Source organism: Colossoma macropomum, unplaced genomic scaffold (genome assembly GCF_904425465.1).
Source record: "Colossoma macropomum unplaced genomic scaffold, Colossoma_macropomum, whole genome shotgun sequence".
In the NCBI taxonomy this organism is placed as follows: domain Eukaryota; kingdom Metazoa; phylum Chordata; class Actinopteri; order Characiformes; family Serrasalmidae; genus Colossoma; species Colossoma macropomum.
The window spans coordinates 9,613,577-9,630,771 of NW_023494793.1; the positions used below are offsets into that span (position 1 = coordinate 9,613,577).

At 39.6% G+C, this 17,195-nt stretch overlaps 1 protein-coding gene across 2 annotated transcripts; it reads left to right on the forward strand.

The window, feature by feature from the left end:
- Positions 1–6,949: 6,949 nt before the first annotated feature.
- Positions 6,950–16,900, forward strand: LOC118813217 (synaptobrevin homolog YKT6-like). 2 transcript variants are annotated; one of them, XM_036578427.1, is made up of 8 exons: positions 6,950–7,045; positions 9,704–9,824; positions 11,526–11,608; positions 11,735–11,835; positions 12,544–12,648; positions 13,788–13,853; positions 14,026–14,127; positions 15,152–16,900. In XM_036578427.1, exons 2-8 carry the CDS (start codon positions 9,721–9,723, stop codon positions 15,185–15,187), a joined length of 597 nt encoding a protein of 198 aa, XP_036434320.1. In that variant the 5' UTR covers positions 6,950–7,045; positions 9,704–9,720; the 3' UTR covers positions 15,188–16,900. The 2 variants fall into 2 exon arrangements, with proteins under 2 accessions (XP_036434320.1, XP_036434321.1); XM_036578428.1 differs by having other exon boundaries at positions 11,564–11,608.
- Positions 16,901–17,195: the final 295 nt, after the last annotated feature.

Below are 17,195 nucleotides of genomic sequence, written 5' to 3' on the forward strand. Positions count from 1 at the left end.
GTTCATGTCTCAGAACTGGAATTCTGGGGGAAAGAGGGATGAGCCAGAGGGACAGGGAGAGACTGGTGCTGGTTATTCTGCAGTTCAAACATGCAAGGTATTAAAATAGCAAACAGTTAAAAATAAACCACTGAAATTCTAACTGTGCTCTAAGGACCTCCAATTCAAAGGCTTTTAGCTAGAAACAGAAACCTCCTACAGACCTTTCCTAAGCTTTGGGGCAATAAACTTTATTTCAGTCACATTTGGCGTCGAACACTAGATGGTGCTAGATGGCGCTCCAGATTTTCATGTTTTTGGCTTGGACATATCAAAATGTCAGATATAAAGAAGTTGGATTTACTGCTATGTTACATGCCGACTGTTCATGAAATAGCCTTTTCACTGTATGTCCCAAGTTCACTTGATGTTAAACAAAGTGAGGCCACATGACATCACTAGGGCTAAGTGGTCAATATTCTCCGACTCCACAGCACATAGGACGGTTTTCTGCAGAGATCATTTAGATAAAATGACTTTGTTTCTTCACACACTGACGAATAAGTATTAATATTATTCTTTCACATATAATAGACCAGTCAGATGCTAACAGAGTCACATGCAGAGGTCACTGAGAGCAGAGAAAGTTCAACAGAGAGCAGAAGCCATCTTCACAGAGGAGCTTTCTGTTTTGAAATATGTATGAAAAGGAATTAAAACACATTAAATCCACAGATCAACAGAATTGTATAATCAAGGGTACTTCATGATGGCATATATATGGGTCAATAACATGATATGCATTTTTTGAGTCCATTATTTTCCCCAAAAAAACTTAAAAAATGCATGATGTATAAAAGTAAAAGAGGCAACACCTTTACGTGGAACAATTTTCAGTGCATACATATTGAAATCGCCTCCAAAAGTTTAAAATGTCAGGGGTTGCAACCATCTAACCATGTATGTTGATTAAGTACACTATAAGAACAGGTAATTTAGCTATATACAATTTCAAAATAAAATGGTTTGTCATGGTTTTATGTTTGATCACATTAAAATAAACACATTTTTGATTACGATAGAGGCGATTTCTTAAAAACCCCATTCATTTTTGCCACAGAGATTTTGAGCTCAGACCCGGAATTCCAAATATGGGCGTATTGCTAACGCAATTTCAGTGGCTGGCGCTGTCTCAGAGGAGCTCGGGAGGCGTGGCCATGCAAGTGCTTTAGGCAGGCTATGGCGTACCTATGGTAACAAGCAGTAAATTAAAGAGACATGGACCAGAGCCGGTTTATGAGAAGCCTGGCCGCTTCCTATTCCCCCCGTTATATCAAAAACAGGACTGCTGAACAGCAGAGGGCGCCCGCGAGCGAGTCCTCAATGAATGGGAGTGAATGGAGCTCAACGGCTAAAAACGAACAGTTAAAATAGTTTCTAATCACTGAACCAGAACTTTTCTTTAATTTTAGAAAGTAGAAGGATGTATTTCACTAAAAAAACAAAGAAATCTTACCTATATATTTCCTTTTGTCTACAGCAAACGGGTTTTGGGCAGCAGAAGGTGAGAATTACTGCTAGAGCGTGATGATTGATAGGCGAGCGGAGCAGCTCATTGGCTGTTAGCGCTCACTGACGTCATGGACATACATGAGGCGCCGTTTTAAACTCCTATAACTCGAGTTTAAAAGCTCTTAAAAATATAACAGCAGTGTTAAAATGTTTTATGATGTTCAGTGTTAAGGAAATGTTTGTATTCTTTTACATTCAAAATGTTTAAGCATTTATAAACTATGATTTTGCTCAAATGCTCCATATCAACCCATTCGTTTTGGACTCTCTCGGGAGCGCCCTCTAGTGTTTGAGAAAAACGGAAGACATTGCAGAGTGGTAATTCACCTCTCTACAAGTCCTCTGCATGGATCACTGTAGTCGTGTCGTCATTTTGTAGTCGTAGCTTTAGCTCGCATGTAGCAATATTAGCATTATAGCTCTTTAACGATCTCATAATTCAGATGATCCAGGGGTATTCAGGAGAAGAATGTTCTCAGGGCAAAACGTATCGGGTTCTGAACATTTTTATTTAACACAGGGGGCGATAGAGGCGATTTTTTCAAAAACCCTGTTCATTCTGCCCATAGAGAAATGGAGCTCAGACCCGGAGTTCCTAATATGGGCATAGCGAGGACTACAGTGGTCTATTGGCCACATATACCCTCCAACAGCTTCACATTTATCCTGTATTTGAGTCGCAGTGTTAGAACCTGCAGTCTTTCAGCCTTCCCCGAGAACCAAGAGCGCCAAACCACCTCAGACACAGAGGATGACACAGCGAGGCCAGTAGCTTCCAGAATAACCAACACTAGAACACAGTGCTTAACCAGGTTCTTAAATAACGCTCTTACGCCAGCAGATGGCGCTGTAGACTAAGACAAATCACTTCCACCAGCGATTCCCTCTGACCTGCAGGTTGTCCCAAACGGAAATCTGATATATGGTCATATATGCACATATATCATGAAGAGTCAGGCATACATTTCAAAACATATGTACAGTGTACCTATATGTAAGTGTCAAATATTGGATAGATGAGTGAACACATACATGCTAAAAATGTATGTATATATATATATATATATATATATATATATATATATATATAATACACTGAAAGTGTTTTTAAAGCAAACAAATTAAAATGAAATACAAAAAATATAAATAACATAAAGCTAGCATATACAATAATACAGTAATATATTCCATCCATTTATGAATATATGTGTATATATATATATATATATATATATATATATATATATATATGTGTGTGTGTGTGTGTGTGTGTGTGGTGTGTGTTTATATGTTGGTATATGAGTGAAAATATTTAAATGTATTCAAATTATATACATATATACACACACAGACACATAAATATGGAATTCCGCCAGCAGAACCTGTCTTAATTATGACGTCATAATTGAGGCCCCGCCCCTTCATTATTGACGGGATCTATATATTGGAGATACAAAGAAAACATCCCTCATTTTCGTCGTAGCGATTTACTGAAGCACTGCTGCAGATCGTCTGTTCATAAGGTCAGTGACTTCACCTGAGTTTCAGAGAGAGAGAGAGATGGATGTGAAGGAGAGGAGAGCCAGATCTATGGAGGCTCTGAGAGAGAGCACACTGGCAGAACTGAAAACCTTTCACTCAGTGTGGGCTTTGAACGAGGAGGAGAGGGCGGAGCTTCAGCATCTCCGCCACAAGCACAGGAAGACCCTCATGAAGACCTCCAGGGCTGAGAGGACGGAGCGGCGGGAGGAAGTGAGGGATGAGGATGAAATGAAGAGGCTGGAGGCAGAGATGATGGAGAACTGCGATCTTCATGCCAAAATGAGGCTGCGCCCAAAAAAGGCCAGAACCCCTCTTTTCTACCTCACTGGAGACGTATTGAGGAAACATTCGGCAGAAGAGGAGCAGGAGAGTGAACTGGAGGCCCAGCTTAGAGCCCAGAAATGGAAGAAGAGGGCAGAGCGACAGTTCACCAGGGAAAGAGGGAGGAAAGGAAAAGAAGATGACACATTCGAGGAGATGGTGAGCACAGATTGTTGTTTATTTACTACACCTACCTTGTACCTGCACTCAGTGGCTCATTGGCCTTTTATCAGGTACATTCTGCTATATTTATATATATACTATATAACTTAAAAGTACAGTTATGGGGTTCAAAATCACAACTGACTGGTGGGGGTGAATACGCACACTCTTAGAAAGATGGTTCTTTATAGGTTCTTCAGTAAAGACAGTAGTACTTATAGAACCATGAACACTCAAAGAACCATTTACATGTTCTTTGCATGGTGAAATCGTTCTTCAGATTGATGGAGAATGTGCTGTATATGGTTCTACATGCCACTTAAAAGGGTTCTTCTATTGTTAGAAATTTGGCATTGTAATATTAGGATCCCTTATCACACTTAAAAATGTTCTATATTGAACCATATACAACACATTCTCCATCAACCTAAAGAACCATTTCACCATGCAAAGAATAAGCATGCAAATAGTTCTTTGAATGTTCATGGTTCTATAAAGAACCACTGTCTTTACTAAAGAAGACAGCAGACAGTTCTGGGCTAATTCTGGCCTACATTCGTGAGTGTTAATTCACTTCAGGATAGATATTAGGCATGTGGGCCAGAAATGGGCCAGATGCTGGACAGCTCTGTTTTGTTTAGATGTATATAAACATGTATTTGTATATATACATGCAATTTGTAGTGTTCAGTTTATCAGCCACCTACTACTCTGTCCATCCTATGGATTAACATAAGACCACCGCTGACCAGACGTCATTTGGATGGGGGACCATTCTCACAGTACTGGCACCAGCATGGTTGTGGCATATTGGTGTGTTATGCTCCTCAGTGTCACTGCTGGGTTGAGGGTAGTCCGTCAACCAAAAATATCCATTTAACAGTGGTCCTGTGGTCAGAAACTGGCCACCACTAAAGAGAACATATGATTATTGCACATAGAAATATAGCTTTAGTCTATAGAGGTGGACCAACAATACAGGAGTGTCTTACAAAGTGGCCAATAAGTATATATACTATGACCATTTAGATCAAGCAATGGGGCAAATGTTCAGAATATTGTTTATATGGTTATTTGTGCCTCTCCTCTTTATAAGCAAAAGCTGGTCAGGCCACAGTGGTGGTCAGATATTGAGCTACTGCACTCTTAATGATGAACTGACTGAAGTTAACATGATTAAAGAAATTCCCATTTGAATTTCAGACTGAAACACTGAGCTCTAGGAGAGAGGGCGAGCTTCTGCTGGAGAGAGAAGGACTGCGAGACCAGCTGAAGGCAGTGAGACAAAGAATGAGGGAGAGAGAGAAGAGTGAGAGACAACTGCAAAAGGAAGAAGAGAGGCAGAGAAAGAGAGAGAAAGAGAGCTTTTGGGAAAGACAGAAGGAGATTGAACAAAAGTTCCTAGAAAGACAGAGAAAGATGAACATGGAGTTTGTAGAGAGAGAGCAGGAGTGGAAGAAAGAGAGAGAGGCCATGAAAAAGAGAGAGGAACAACACAAGAGAAGGCAAAAAGAGATGGAGAAGAGACTGAACGAGATGCAGGAAAGGATTGAAGGACTGAGAAAGGAGGAGGAAAAGTGCAAAGAGAGGAAGAAGAAAGGCCTCAGAAAAACTGTCCTTGGTTGGATGGACAGGTTCTTGAAAGCGGTCAGGAGCTTCAGAGCAGTGTGAGAGGTGACGAGACTTATCAGAATGATCCACTCAGCCTGACCTCCACAAAGAATTAATCTGAAAAACAGAGTAACAGAATCACCTCAGAGAACCAAGCAGCTCCAGAGTTTCTGACGCTGACACTGAAATACTGACATATGATTTTTTTCTTTTAGAGCTCCAGAGACGGATTCAGTGGATAAGAGCGTGTTTCTCCCACTGTTCCACCACCGTCACCACTCCAGAAGACTCACCTGTGTTTCAGAGGGATCAGCCCAGCTCTCCTACACCTACCACCTCAATGCCCCGTGCTAATTTTCCTTCTTTAAACCTCCAGCCCCCCTTAATGCAATAAAGTATGAATGAATTCATTAAAGCGTCCAGAAAATTGCTGTAAATACCAGAGAAATCAATGACAACTAAGCAACCAACAATACACCAGTAATATGCATAATTATACGGTACATATTTACTGTAAGCTCTTCAAATATAAGTCAGCTCAACTTAAAAGTACAGTTATGGGGTTCAAACTCACAACCTCCTGGTACAGTGAATATGTACACTCTTAAAAAGATGGTTCTTCATAGGTTCTTCAGTAAAGACAGTAGTTCTTATAAAACCATAAACACTCAAAGAACCATCTGCATGCGTATACAGTTCTTTGCATGGTGAAATGTTTTTTTTTTTTTTATAGAATAGGCCATTGCACCAGCATTGGCCAGCTCCTTAAAGTGCATATTTTAGGTGGCCCATGCACTGATGTCAATCAAAATCTGTAACAGTGTACAGTGGTGGATTGTCCTCCACTTGAAGCTGCTGTTTGATGTGGCTAATGATACATTCCTGTCCCGATGTATCTTCCCTTGGTTTACTGTGACTTTTGTCACGTTATTTGATGTATTATACATATCAGAGCCGCCGATCAACGACTTTGCACTCTCAGAATAAAATGTACAAAACTGTGACTGGGCCTGTACCCCTCCTTCACTGGGGTGGTACCTTTAGTCAGGGAACATAACCGTACCATAATCCATTGAAATTATATTTTCTAAGTTGCATTGACTCCACACCCCTGTCTCGCCTCCAGGCTTTTTATTTTATTGTTTTTTTCTTAAAACAAGATTATGAAAAGACACAAATATATACATTTCCACTGGGGGAAAAAACTTATTTAATGTACACAGTTGGACCTTAAAACCACTGTTGTACCTTTGAGGGAACATTTACACTGTTTTTACCTTCATTAATGAAAATGTACCTGCACAGAACCTTTATGTGGGAGGAAACCTAAAGATTTGTTACTAGTACTTTGTAAGTCTAAATGAAAACGTAAGGAGTTTTTCTCTCTTGGAAATGTAATTGAGTTAGGGGGTTTCGGGAATCACTGAGTAAATTACAAATCTTTTAAAATAATAATACATTTTAATAAAAAAAGTAAACTCACTCATTTTTCCACCCTTGTAAAATGCAGCTACCGTTTTGAGAAAACGGTAACAGTACAGGGACACCAGACACAGAAGGGAAAAAGGGAAAATATATTATTTAAGAGCTCTTACAATCTTTTCAAGAAGAATAAAAAGCTTTGCAGCCTTTTTTGTTGTAGGCAATATTAGGCATGTTTTTTTAAGATGACTTGTTTAAACGATAATAAGCGGAACATATGTGCAGCTCCGGAGCTTTCACCCGAAACAGCTACACCTGCGGACTGTTTACCTGCGGTTACTATGGAGACGGAGTGAGGCCAGTAAAGGAAGCGCGACGCCTCAGGACGGTTAAAATCCGCCGCAGTGGATGAAGAACCTGCATTAAATCAGCCCTGGTGAGTCCAGCAGCTCAGGGTTTGGGTCACTCGCTTACTGCCCAGTTTTTCCAGCAATAATTTGAGCTGCTAATGGGTCATTTAATGATCGGTGCTGAGCGGTCACTGCTCTTCAGGAGACGGACGGAAAACACAGACATGCGGGCGTGTCCCGATCCGCGTCTCTGTGCACTCTTGCGTTCTTGTTCCCTTCAGCGTGCGAGTTCAGGACTACAGTCCTGAAGAGCGGTCCAGTTAAAGGGGAACTCCACCGATTTTTCTCAATTTTTTGTATAATTAAATGGTTAATGTGTCAACAGAGTCGTTCAGAGTGGTTTGGTGTGAAACGCTCTGTTCTAGAGAAACTTACAGAGTCGGAATTGTGCACGGTGGTGCTGATAGGAACCAGACGTCCACCTCTAAAAGCTCCCTCACAAAATGTTATGCCATTAAATGGTTATGAATACTCAGCCTGATGTCTGAGACATTGTTTTACGGTAGTTTTGCGATAAAGTTTAGGCCTAAAACGTATTTTAATCAATTTATTTTCATCTGTTCATGGTGGAGGGTGGGTTTTCATGAAGGGTGTTCTAACTCTTCTTTCAGAACACTATTTTACCATCATCATCATTACATATAAATACTCAGAGGACACATGTAGGTTCACTGGTGGATTTTGGTCCCCTGGTTCGTGTCACCACCACTGCAAAGAATTCGAGTCACTAGTTTTTCTACAATGAAACATTCATTTTGGACTCGCTCGGGAGCGCCCTCTAGTGTTTGAGAAACCCAGAAGACATTACACATTGCTTCAGAATGATTCAAAACTGCAAAGCAGTTGCTATGTCCAGTGCAATTTGTTAAGCTTTGGGGTTCACTTTTATTTGTTTACGGTTTAAATAAAACCACAAGGATGCAAGAAATCAGCACCTTTGGATTCACACTGTATAATAAGAACATTTTCATTGGTATTTTCATAGCTGTGCCCCAGGATTATACTGAAGAGCATTTGTGTGAGATTGTTTGTTATCCAGGTTGCTGGACTGTTTAGTAGTATTAAGTGAAGGTGACAGTTCTTTTGAAAGATGACTGATTTTTAAGATACCTCAAATACCGGTGACTGAAGAACCCCAGTGCTGAGCACAGATACAATACCCAGATTTGCCACTGCTTGACCCAAACAAGTATCCAAAATGTGCGCTTGACGTGTTGTTTTCTGACACTCTGAAGGCTCATCACTGTCTGAACATAGATAGTCCCATAATTTGTTATGAGTTAAACCTGTAACTGTAGTGGTTGTGAAGCCGCTTTACTGAAAAATAACTTTAAAATAACATTTATGCCTGTAAACAAAGAGCCAGTCTCTACCAGCACAAAACAAATGACTAAATGTGTAATGACACCTTTTCGGCCTACTAAATGTTAGTTTACGGCCGGTGAAATCAGCTGAGCCTGGAGTGTTGCTCAACAACAAGTACAGAGCACATCTCTAATTCTTATAGGCGCCTTCTTCTTTTGTTCTTGCAAGTTCATTCTTGCAAGGTAACTTGGAACGTTTCTGGGATATGGGTTTGTCCTTTACGTTCTTGGCACAGAGGTACACCTCTAGAAGGAGCCGGCGATATGGCAAAAAATTCTATGTTTAGGTTTTGTGAGATTTAATAAGTTGGAATCAAACAGAACCTGTAGTGCCACATATAAAATACAATAATAATAATAATAATAATAGTAATAATAATAATACTAAATTTACAACTACAGTGTTTTTTTATTTAATGTTTTGCCAAGTGTGCTGCACTACATCCAGTTAAACCTGCCTAAATGTGCTCACTTTGTAATGGAACATGTAGTTGGTCAGTGTTTTTTTTAAGTACTGACCATATCCACAATATGCTCAGAAAATCATACTGTGACAAAATTAATTATGATACCAATAAAATATCATCATATTGCCCATCCTTAACCTCTAGTGTTAAAGCAGTGTCCATCCATCCATCCATCATCTAAACCGCTTATCCTTCTGGGTCGTGGTTAAAGAAGTGTCATCAAATCAAAATGAACAGACAAAAAAAAAGACAAATTAGCAGCTGTTTTACTGAAACTTTTCTCACTTATTTTTCTGAGATGTTTGGTGACTATAAGCCGCTTTAGGATGTTGCTAAGAATGTTTCATTTTGGTGTGTTTTCACCCCAGAGGAGAAATATGTCTAAATTCAGTCAGCACCACCATATATCACTAGATATTTTTATTATCTTTATTAGAGAGGAAGAAATGATCCCTCACTGCCCACATGTGTAAACATCTTTCCCTTCTGTTCTCTCTCTGGATGAACACAGGGAACCAAACCCATGTTCTCCAGCAGCTCTTTCTGAAGAGAACCACGGCAAAGTAGATAGGAAACTACAGGGACTTTATATCAGACAGAAAAACGATTCATTACTGAATATTCCGACGTCTTTTGCCTCATGAAGACATATTAAGAACTATATCTAATATTCAACAGACATAATATCAACACAAGCCTCACATTTGGGCCCACAGTTGGTGGAATCTCTGGCTGTTCCGTGTTAAACTGAATATTTTGAGGAAAAGGGTCTATAATAGGAACGAAGCTGTAGGCCTCTTAGATTTATGATGCTTAAACTGTATCTGTTTTGTTTTATTGATTTATTTCGCAGGTGTTTGTACTGCCACAATGAAGCTCCTATGTCTTACCGTCCTCTACAAAGGAGAGAGCAAAGCCAGCCTACTGAAGGCAGCCTATGAATTATCTTCATTCGGGTTTTTTCAAAGATCCAGGTACATTCTTTCATTCCCTTCACAGATGAGCATTGTATGTTTGTTTACATACATTTTTTGTACATCATTCAAACAATATATGGCTATGCAGGATAACGAAGAGATACAAGTGTATTTTTGAAACTGAAACACCAAAGCTATTCCTGTTTTTGGTGACTGAGGGTAAAATGACTCTTTATATGTTTTTAAGATAGATATATATGGCCACAAGAATGCGGACACCTGACCAACACACCTGTATGAGCTTTTTGAACATCCTTTTCCAAAACCATGGCTGTTTTTATGGAGTCATCCCTCTTTGCAGCTATAACAGCCTCTATTCTTCTGGGAAGGCTTCACACAAGATTTTGGAGTGTGTCTGTGGGAATTTGTTCATTCATGCTGTGATTCTTGTCCTAAAGGTGCTCTATTTGACTTAGATCTGACTAGGGAGGCCACTGAAATACACTGAACTCATTGACATGTTTGTGAAACCACTTTGAGATGACTTGTGCTGTGTGACAAGGTGCATTATTATGTTGGAAGTAGCCATTAGAAGATGGGCATATTGTGGCCATAAAGGGATGAACACGTTCAGCAACAGTACTGAGATAAGCTGTAGAATTCAGTCGATCCTCAGTTGTTATTAGAGGACCCAGTGTGTCCCCACACCGTTACACCGCAACCACCAGCTTTAACTGTTGAAACAAGACAGCTTGGGTTCATGGGTTCTTTCTGTTTACACCCAAATCTGACCCTAATATCTACATGTGGCAGCAGAGATGCATCAGAGCAGGCACTGTTTTTCACAATGTTCAACTGTGTCATTCAGCCTGTGGCCACCGTAGCCTTAGATTAGTGGAACCCGATGTGGTCTTCTGCTGTTGAGGTCTTCCACCTCATGATTTGATGTGTTGTGCTTTAAGAGATGCTTTTCTGATCACCACTGTTGTGAAGAGTGGTCATTAAAGTTACTGTAGTCTTCCTGTCAGCTCACACAAGTCTGGCCATTCTTCTCTGATGTCTGTCATCAACAAGGTGTTTCTCTGTAAACTCAAGAAAATCTCAGAAGGTCAGCAATTTCTGAGACACTCACACCATCCCATCTGGCACCCTGTTCTTCAGTGGTCAGGACCCCCACAGGACACAACAGAGCAGGTATTATCTGGGTGGTGGATCATTCTCAGCACTGCAGTAACACTGATGTGGTGGTGGGATGTTAGTGTGTGTTGCGCTGGTACGAGTGGATCAGTCACAGCAGTGCTGCTGGAGTTTTTAAACACCTCAGTGTCACTGCTGGACTGAGAATAGTCCACCAACCAACAATATCCAGCCAACAGCGTCCTGTGATCACTGATGAAGGACTAGAGGATGACCAACACAAACTGTGCAGCTACAGATGAGCTGTCATCTCTGACTTTACATCTACAAGGTGGACCAACAAGGTGGGTGTGTCTAATAGAGTGGACAGTGAGTGGACACAGTGTTTTAAAAACTCCAGCAGCAGTGCTGTGTCTGATCCACACGCACCAACACAACACACACTAACACACCACCTCCATGTCAGTGTCACTGCAGTGCTGAGAATGATCCACCACCCAAATAATACCTGCTCTGTGGTGGTCCTGTGGTGGTCCTGACCATTGAAGTATATATATGAATATATATGTATGTATGACAGTATATCCTGACATATGAAAAAAAAGATGTTTGTTGTGACAGCATTCAGGAGTTCATGACTTTCACTTGTGGCCTCATAGTGGAACGTTCTGCACTTGGCGCTCAAGCTTCGGTCAGTGAGAAAGGTCAGTAACTCAACTTACTGAATATATTACAGCAGTCAGTGTAACACATACAATGACTTGTTTAGTTTTGTTGAACTTTTCCATTAAAACATGTTTAAATCATACTGTTTGTGTCTTCTTGGTTAGAGTACATGTGTCATGTGCACATACGGGACGATGGTCTGAGCGCTGTGGCCGTCGCAGACAGCGAGTATCCACAGCGCGTGTGTTTTTCACTGCTCGACAAGGTGTGTAAAATGAGTATATGTCATTGCTGTTGTGAGAAAACCTCATATATCCAAAACAGTAACGTTACAGGAAAAAGGAAAGCGGTCCTAACAAAATATAGTTTGGCCCATTTCACATTTCGACCGTTTTGAGGTTTTTCTTTTATGACACTGACTACATTTCTATCGACTTTCCACTTTGAAAATGCATGAACAATTAATGCGATGTTTGCTGCCCAGCAGCTGAGAGTTTTAGCAATAAATAAACTTGATATAATGTCATTCCTAAGTGATGAGAAATTTACATTTAACATGTTTCCATCTCTAATTTTCTGTCTCCACTTGTGTAACTTTGGCTTCCCTGACGTCCTCATACACTTTTGATGAAGAAAATTTGTTTAGCTAATTTTTATTATTATTATTTTTTTTCATCAGAACACCTTTCCCTGCCGTAGAGAGCTGTTTGAGCACTTTCCATAAAGTTGAACGGATTTTCATAAACTATTTGAGAACATTTCTGTTCTCATAGCCTACATCGACAAATCTTTTAAAGCTCTGAAGCGCTTCTATTAGAAAGCCTTTGGATGGAAACACAGCTAGTGATGATCTGGAGAACTGCGTAGAATTGTATGTTCTAATGTTAACAGAATTTGTTAAACGGCATATTTACATTTTATTGTTTTTCTAGAATTTAGTTTACCTACATTTATTCTCATATTGTGGCTTTAGGTGTTGGATGAGTTCTCTAGACAGGTGGATGACCGACAGTGGCCTACTGGAACTCCAGAAACCATCCGCTTCACCATGCTAGAGGAGTACCTTAACAAATACCAGGTACATGTATCACACAAACAGATAGTGATAGTTTGGTGAAAAATCAAATTTACACAGTTTTCTTATTTCCTATTAGCCCAGTTGTAGTTGATTTGGCATCTGAAGTTTGCTTCTTGAGTTTTGCACTAGAACAGAGGTCAGCAACCTGAAAGTTAAGAAGAACCATTTTGTCCTTTGAACAATAATCAGTCCTCCTTGGGAGCCACAGCATTTCATGTCCATTTTTTTTGAAGTAACGTTTTACCATCTTGTCTGTAAATATGTCTCAGTACATGCTAATGTCCTAGTATAGGCTAAACAATATAATATAAATGAAAACACAGACTTACCTTGGTCTGCTTTAAGCTTAAGCTCAGCTATAGCTGCTTTTCTCACATCTCCGGCAGGATACTTTTCTGCAAAAGTCTTGCAAAATGTCTCTCAACATTTCAGTTTTGACAGGTCTTAAAGCAGCTTTTCATTCACCAGCTTCTTGTTCGAATTTTCCCGTTCTACCCCAGATGGTGCCTGACGGCCAGAATTGAACTACTGCACCATTTACTGTGGAACGGGAAAATTCAAAAAAGAAGCTGGCGAACAAGAAGCTGACTACTACTAGCTACGCAAGACTGACGTCTGCGTTGCTATGTGATCAGCAGTCTGTCTGCCAATCTTCATGTAGCAAAAACAGCCATAATTCACTTTCACATAATAATGTTCCAACCTCCCTTTTTGTTACTGTGCTTTTAAAAGCGTAATATGTAAATGAGGTCTGTTCTGATTGCCTGCCCTGTATTGTGCCTCATTCACAAAGCAGTCTATGTTAAAACACTTCAATTAAAACCAGGCTCAGTTTCCATATATGGACTGGACATATATCAACAGTGTTGACATAATATACCAAACGCTTTAAAAGCATAACAAGTGATGAAAATTTGGTTTATTTTAGCTTACTTAACAATTTGAAAATGCTAACTGGTGGCCATACATTTCTATTACTTGTTAGCTTCATTAGCCTTATAGCTCCAGTTCAGAACTAATGAAACAAACTTTAGACAGCAAACGTTTTTGTAGAACTATCCCTTTAACGTTATGTGAGTCAAAGTAAGTAAGTGTTGTGTTGAGTGTGTTGTAAAACTGTCTGACCTCATGCCCTGCAGAATCCTAGAGAAGCTGACGCACTGACCAGAGTCCAGGCAGAAGTTGATGAGACAAAGATCATTTTGGTGAGACTGTTTTTCATATTTCAGTGGTCTATCTTGAGATGACTGCTGAAAATGACCATTCAACAGTTATATTTTCTGTTGTTTGACTTTTGGCTGGCTGTGTGGAGTTCAGGTCGTGTACACCCACATGTCAAAGTGGTTTGTGTGTGTGTATCTGCAATGTCTCCAACAGCACAGAACCATGGAGTCATTATTGGACAGAGGAGAGAAGCTGGATGATCTGGTGCAGAAGTCAGAGGAACTTGGACAAACGTCCAAAGCCTTTTACAAAACTGTAAGGTTTGGATTTGCACTGTTAGGCCTATAAACACACAACAGTTTTGTTTGCCAAAAATTTCACAGTAAGGATGTACTATATCGTTTTGTTATTCGGTATTTTGACATCGGCTTGCACAATATTGTTATTGCAGATGTCTGCAATATGCAAATGAGCCCTCTGACTAAACCCTGAATGTTTTAAATCATGAGTCAGTGACCTTTCATCGATACACAAAATCACAATATTTGGTTTGAATGAGGTTTGACAGTTAGGACACATCAGAAAGAACCAGTAGTGCTACATTTATGATTTTTATTCAACTTTTCACATCAAACAGGACTAATTATGCTCTCTTCGTAATGAAAGATGCAGTTGGTCAGTGTTCTTCAGCTGCTGACGACAGCCTTGATATCCTCAGAAAAGCATTTTGTGAGAATTTAGCACATTGTGATAAATATTGTCAACTTGCTCAATTCTACCAGGTAATCCCACAGTCACCTGTGGCTAGGAGCAATTTTCTCTGGCTGGTTAAGATGCGCCCCCTCCACCCCATCTCACAGTGTATTGCTAGCCAATGCAGGCATCTGTTAGCTCAGCTAAGAGAAGTGAGCAAATGTTCTCCTCCAAGCGTGTTGAGCTGTTCAATGATGCTGCATTAGCAGCAGTTTGAAAAGATGTTGTGAAGCTTCATGTGTCTTGAAGGAAGCACGTGCTGGCCTTCACCCTCCCAGTTTGGTAGCATTGTGTAATAGGAAGACATCTAGCTAGCAGATGGGAACAGACCACAAATAGTTGCAAAAACAGCAAAAAGTGTAGGCCAATCTTTAGCCACACCACATTGTTGATCTTAATTGTTCTTTAATATATTGCAAGTCATTCAATTGCAGTATGTGGCGATATAACCGAAGTGTGCTACTGTAAGTGTGCTAGTGAGTGTGTTAATATTATTTATATTACACAGCAAGTGTCCCTATTACATTCCCTCTACTTCGTAATGATCAACTGCTTTAATAATTTGATCATGTCCTTTTTTTTTCAGGCTCGGAAGCAAAATCGCTGCTGCAAGATGATGTGATTTGTCCTGTCTCAGATCTCCAGGCTGAAGGTTTTTGACATCAAGACTAACGAGAAAGTGCTTATGCAGTCAGCATTTTTCTTCATTTTCTTTGAGTATTAAACCAGAGTGATGGAATGTTATTAATAATGTTTCCTTCACCTCACTGGGGCTGTAAAAATCAATCTTTCTGGTGCCTTTACATTATCCTGTGTCTTTCTGAGAACCTTTTCTATTTTTGACTTCCATTCCAACTTGAGTTTTGCTATTGAGTTACAAGGCTAATGTAGGTAACAAGTAATGGAAGGCTGGTAATGGACAATGGGTAATGGTAAGATCCTGCCTTGAAGATGGCTGCTACTAGTGTTTTTAGCCATGCTAACGCATATTTGTCCATTTTTATAGACTACAGTATATAATACAGTGTCATACAAGTCTGTGTGGGATTACTTAACATTTCAACATGGTTTAAGGCAAATGAATGGTAATTTAGACCTACAGTTAGCACAAAGATGCTAACCTTGACTGTGAGGTTATAAGGTTTGTTCGCTACATTAGCCTCACAGCATCCATGCAAAGCTAAAGCAAACTTCAGACACTAAACCCAGGCTGTTCAACAACAATAGGAGTAAGGTGGAAATTTGATAGTTTGCAAGACTGCAAGAGGCAGCTTAGCACAGACAGTCATAACACTGTCCAGAGACTTTTATTATTATTTATGAATATGTGGAGTGTGGACTACTTTGGCAGCAGTGCAAGTTATTTGAAGTTGTTTGCCTTTGTGTGAAAAGAATGGTCTGAGGACCAGCATTAGAGCTTCCGAGGAAATGAGCGTTGCTGTTTTGTTTTCCATTTCGTTCCTTTAGTTAAGAAGCTTTAACCGTAATCAGAGGTGTGAAGAACAAAATCAGGAAGTTCAGATGAAATTCTTGAAAAACTACTTATACAAATTGTTTGGCTTGTGGGGAAAGACTTGGCAATAGATTGGAAGGGGAATGCCACCAGTTTATTCAAAATTTCTATGTAATTGAATCGTTGAAAAGTCATTCGGAGTGAAATGGTCACAATGTCTACAAGACAAACATAGCCGTTTACCACCAGTGAACCCACACACATCTTCAGTTTTTATTTGTAATATTTATGATGGTAAAATAGTGGTAAATATAAGTTATCTTCTGGAACAGCTTCACAACACCCTGCATGCACGTCTGTGAATTTTAATTTGAACAACTTTCTGTTAGGGAGTTTATAGACACATTAACGTCTGGTTCCTATTGCCGCCATTGTAAACAATTCTGACGTGGTAGTTTCTCTACCACGGAACATAAAGCTATTCTGAATGACTTTTATTACATCTTACTGACGTAATTATGCACAAACTTTGAAAAATCTGTGGCATTTCCCCTTGCCTTTGCAAGTTTTCTTTTAACATGCATGATGTATAGTATATACTTTTACTGTTGGTGTGTTTATTCAGTCTTATACACAAAAACGTTCAGTCAATTTTCTCTTGTCTTGGCTTATTTATTTATGTGGTGTTTTGCCTTTTGGTGTCTCAACCTTTTGTGTCTATCTGGGGCTAAATGTTTTGTCTCCGTATTTCTTCAGTGTTTACATTTTGGCCAGCTTTTGCCAGTCTACTGTACTTTCTGTTTACAGTATTGTAGCAGGCTACAGTATTGATGTCGTTTGACAGCAGTGGTTAGATTTAAATGAAGACTGATCTGTACTACTTGAATTCATATAGTAATTTTGTTCTCAGCTTGCTTCTCCCTCTTATTAAACAGGGCGGCGTGCTTATAAAGTGATTGCAATGTCATTAAATGATAAGTGATCCATGTACTCTGTAAGCAGTATGTCTACACACACAATATAATACCATAATAATGCACACAGATTCATTGACAAAACACACACACATTGACAAAAATGGGACTTGGAATTTACTTGATGCAAATATACACATAAAATCCATATAAATGATATTTCACATCAACATGCTGCCTTACTGTTCATCTTTCTTACGATG

Excerpts from the sequence above, each read along its gene's own strand:
- LOC118813217 (XM_036578427.1), top strand. The coding sequence starts at position 9,721 with ATGAAGCTCCTATGTCTTACCGTCCTCTACAAAGGAGAGAGCAAAGCC. Across the intron at positions 9,825-11,525 it reads GGGTTTTTTCAAAGATCCAG|CATTCAGGAGTTCATGACTT; the intron begins GTACATTCTTTC and ends TTGTTGTGACAG. Across the intron at positions 12,649-13,787 it reads AGTACCTTAACAAATACCAG|AATCCTAGAGAAGCTGACGC; the intron begins GTACATGTATCA and ends CATGCCCTGCAG.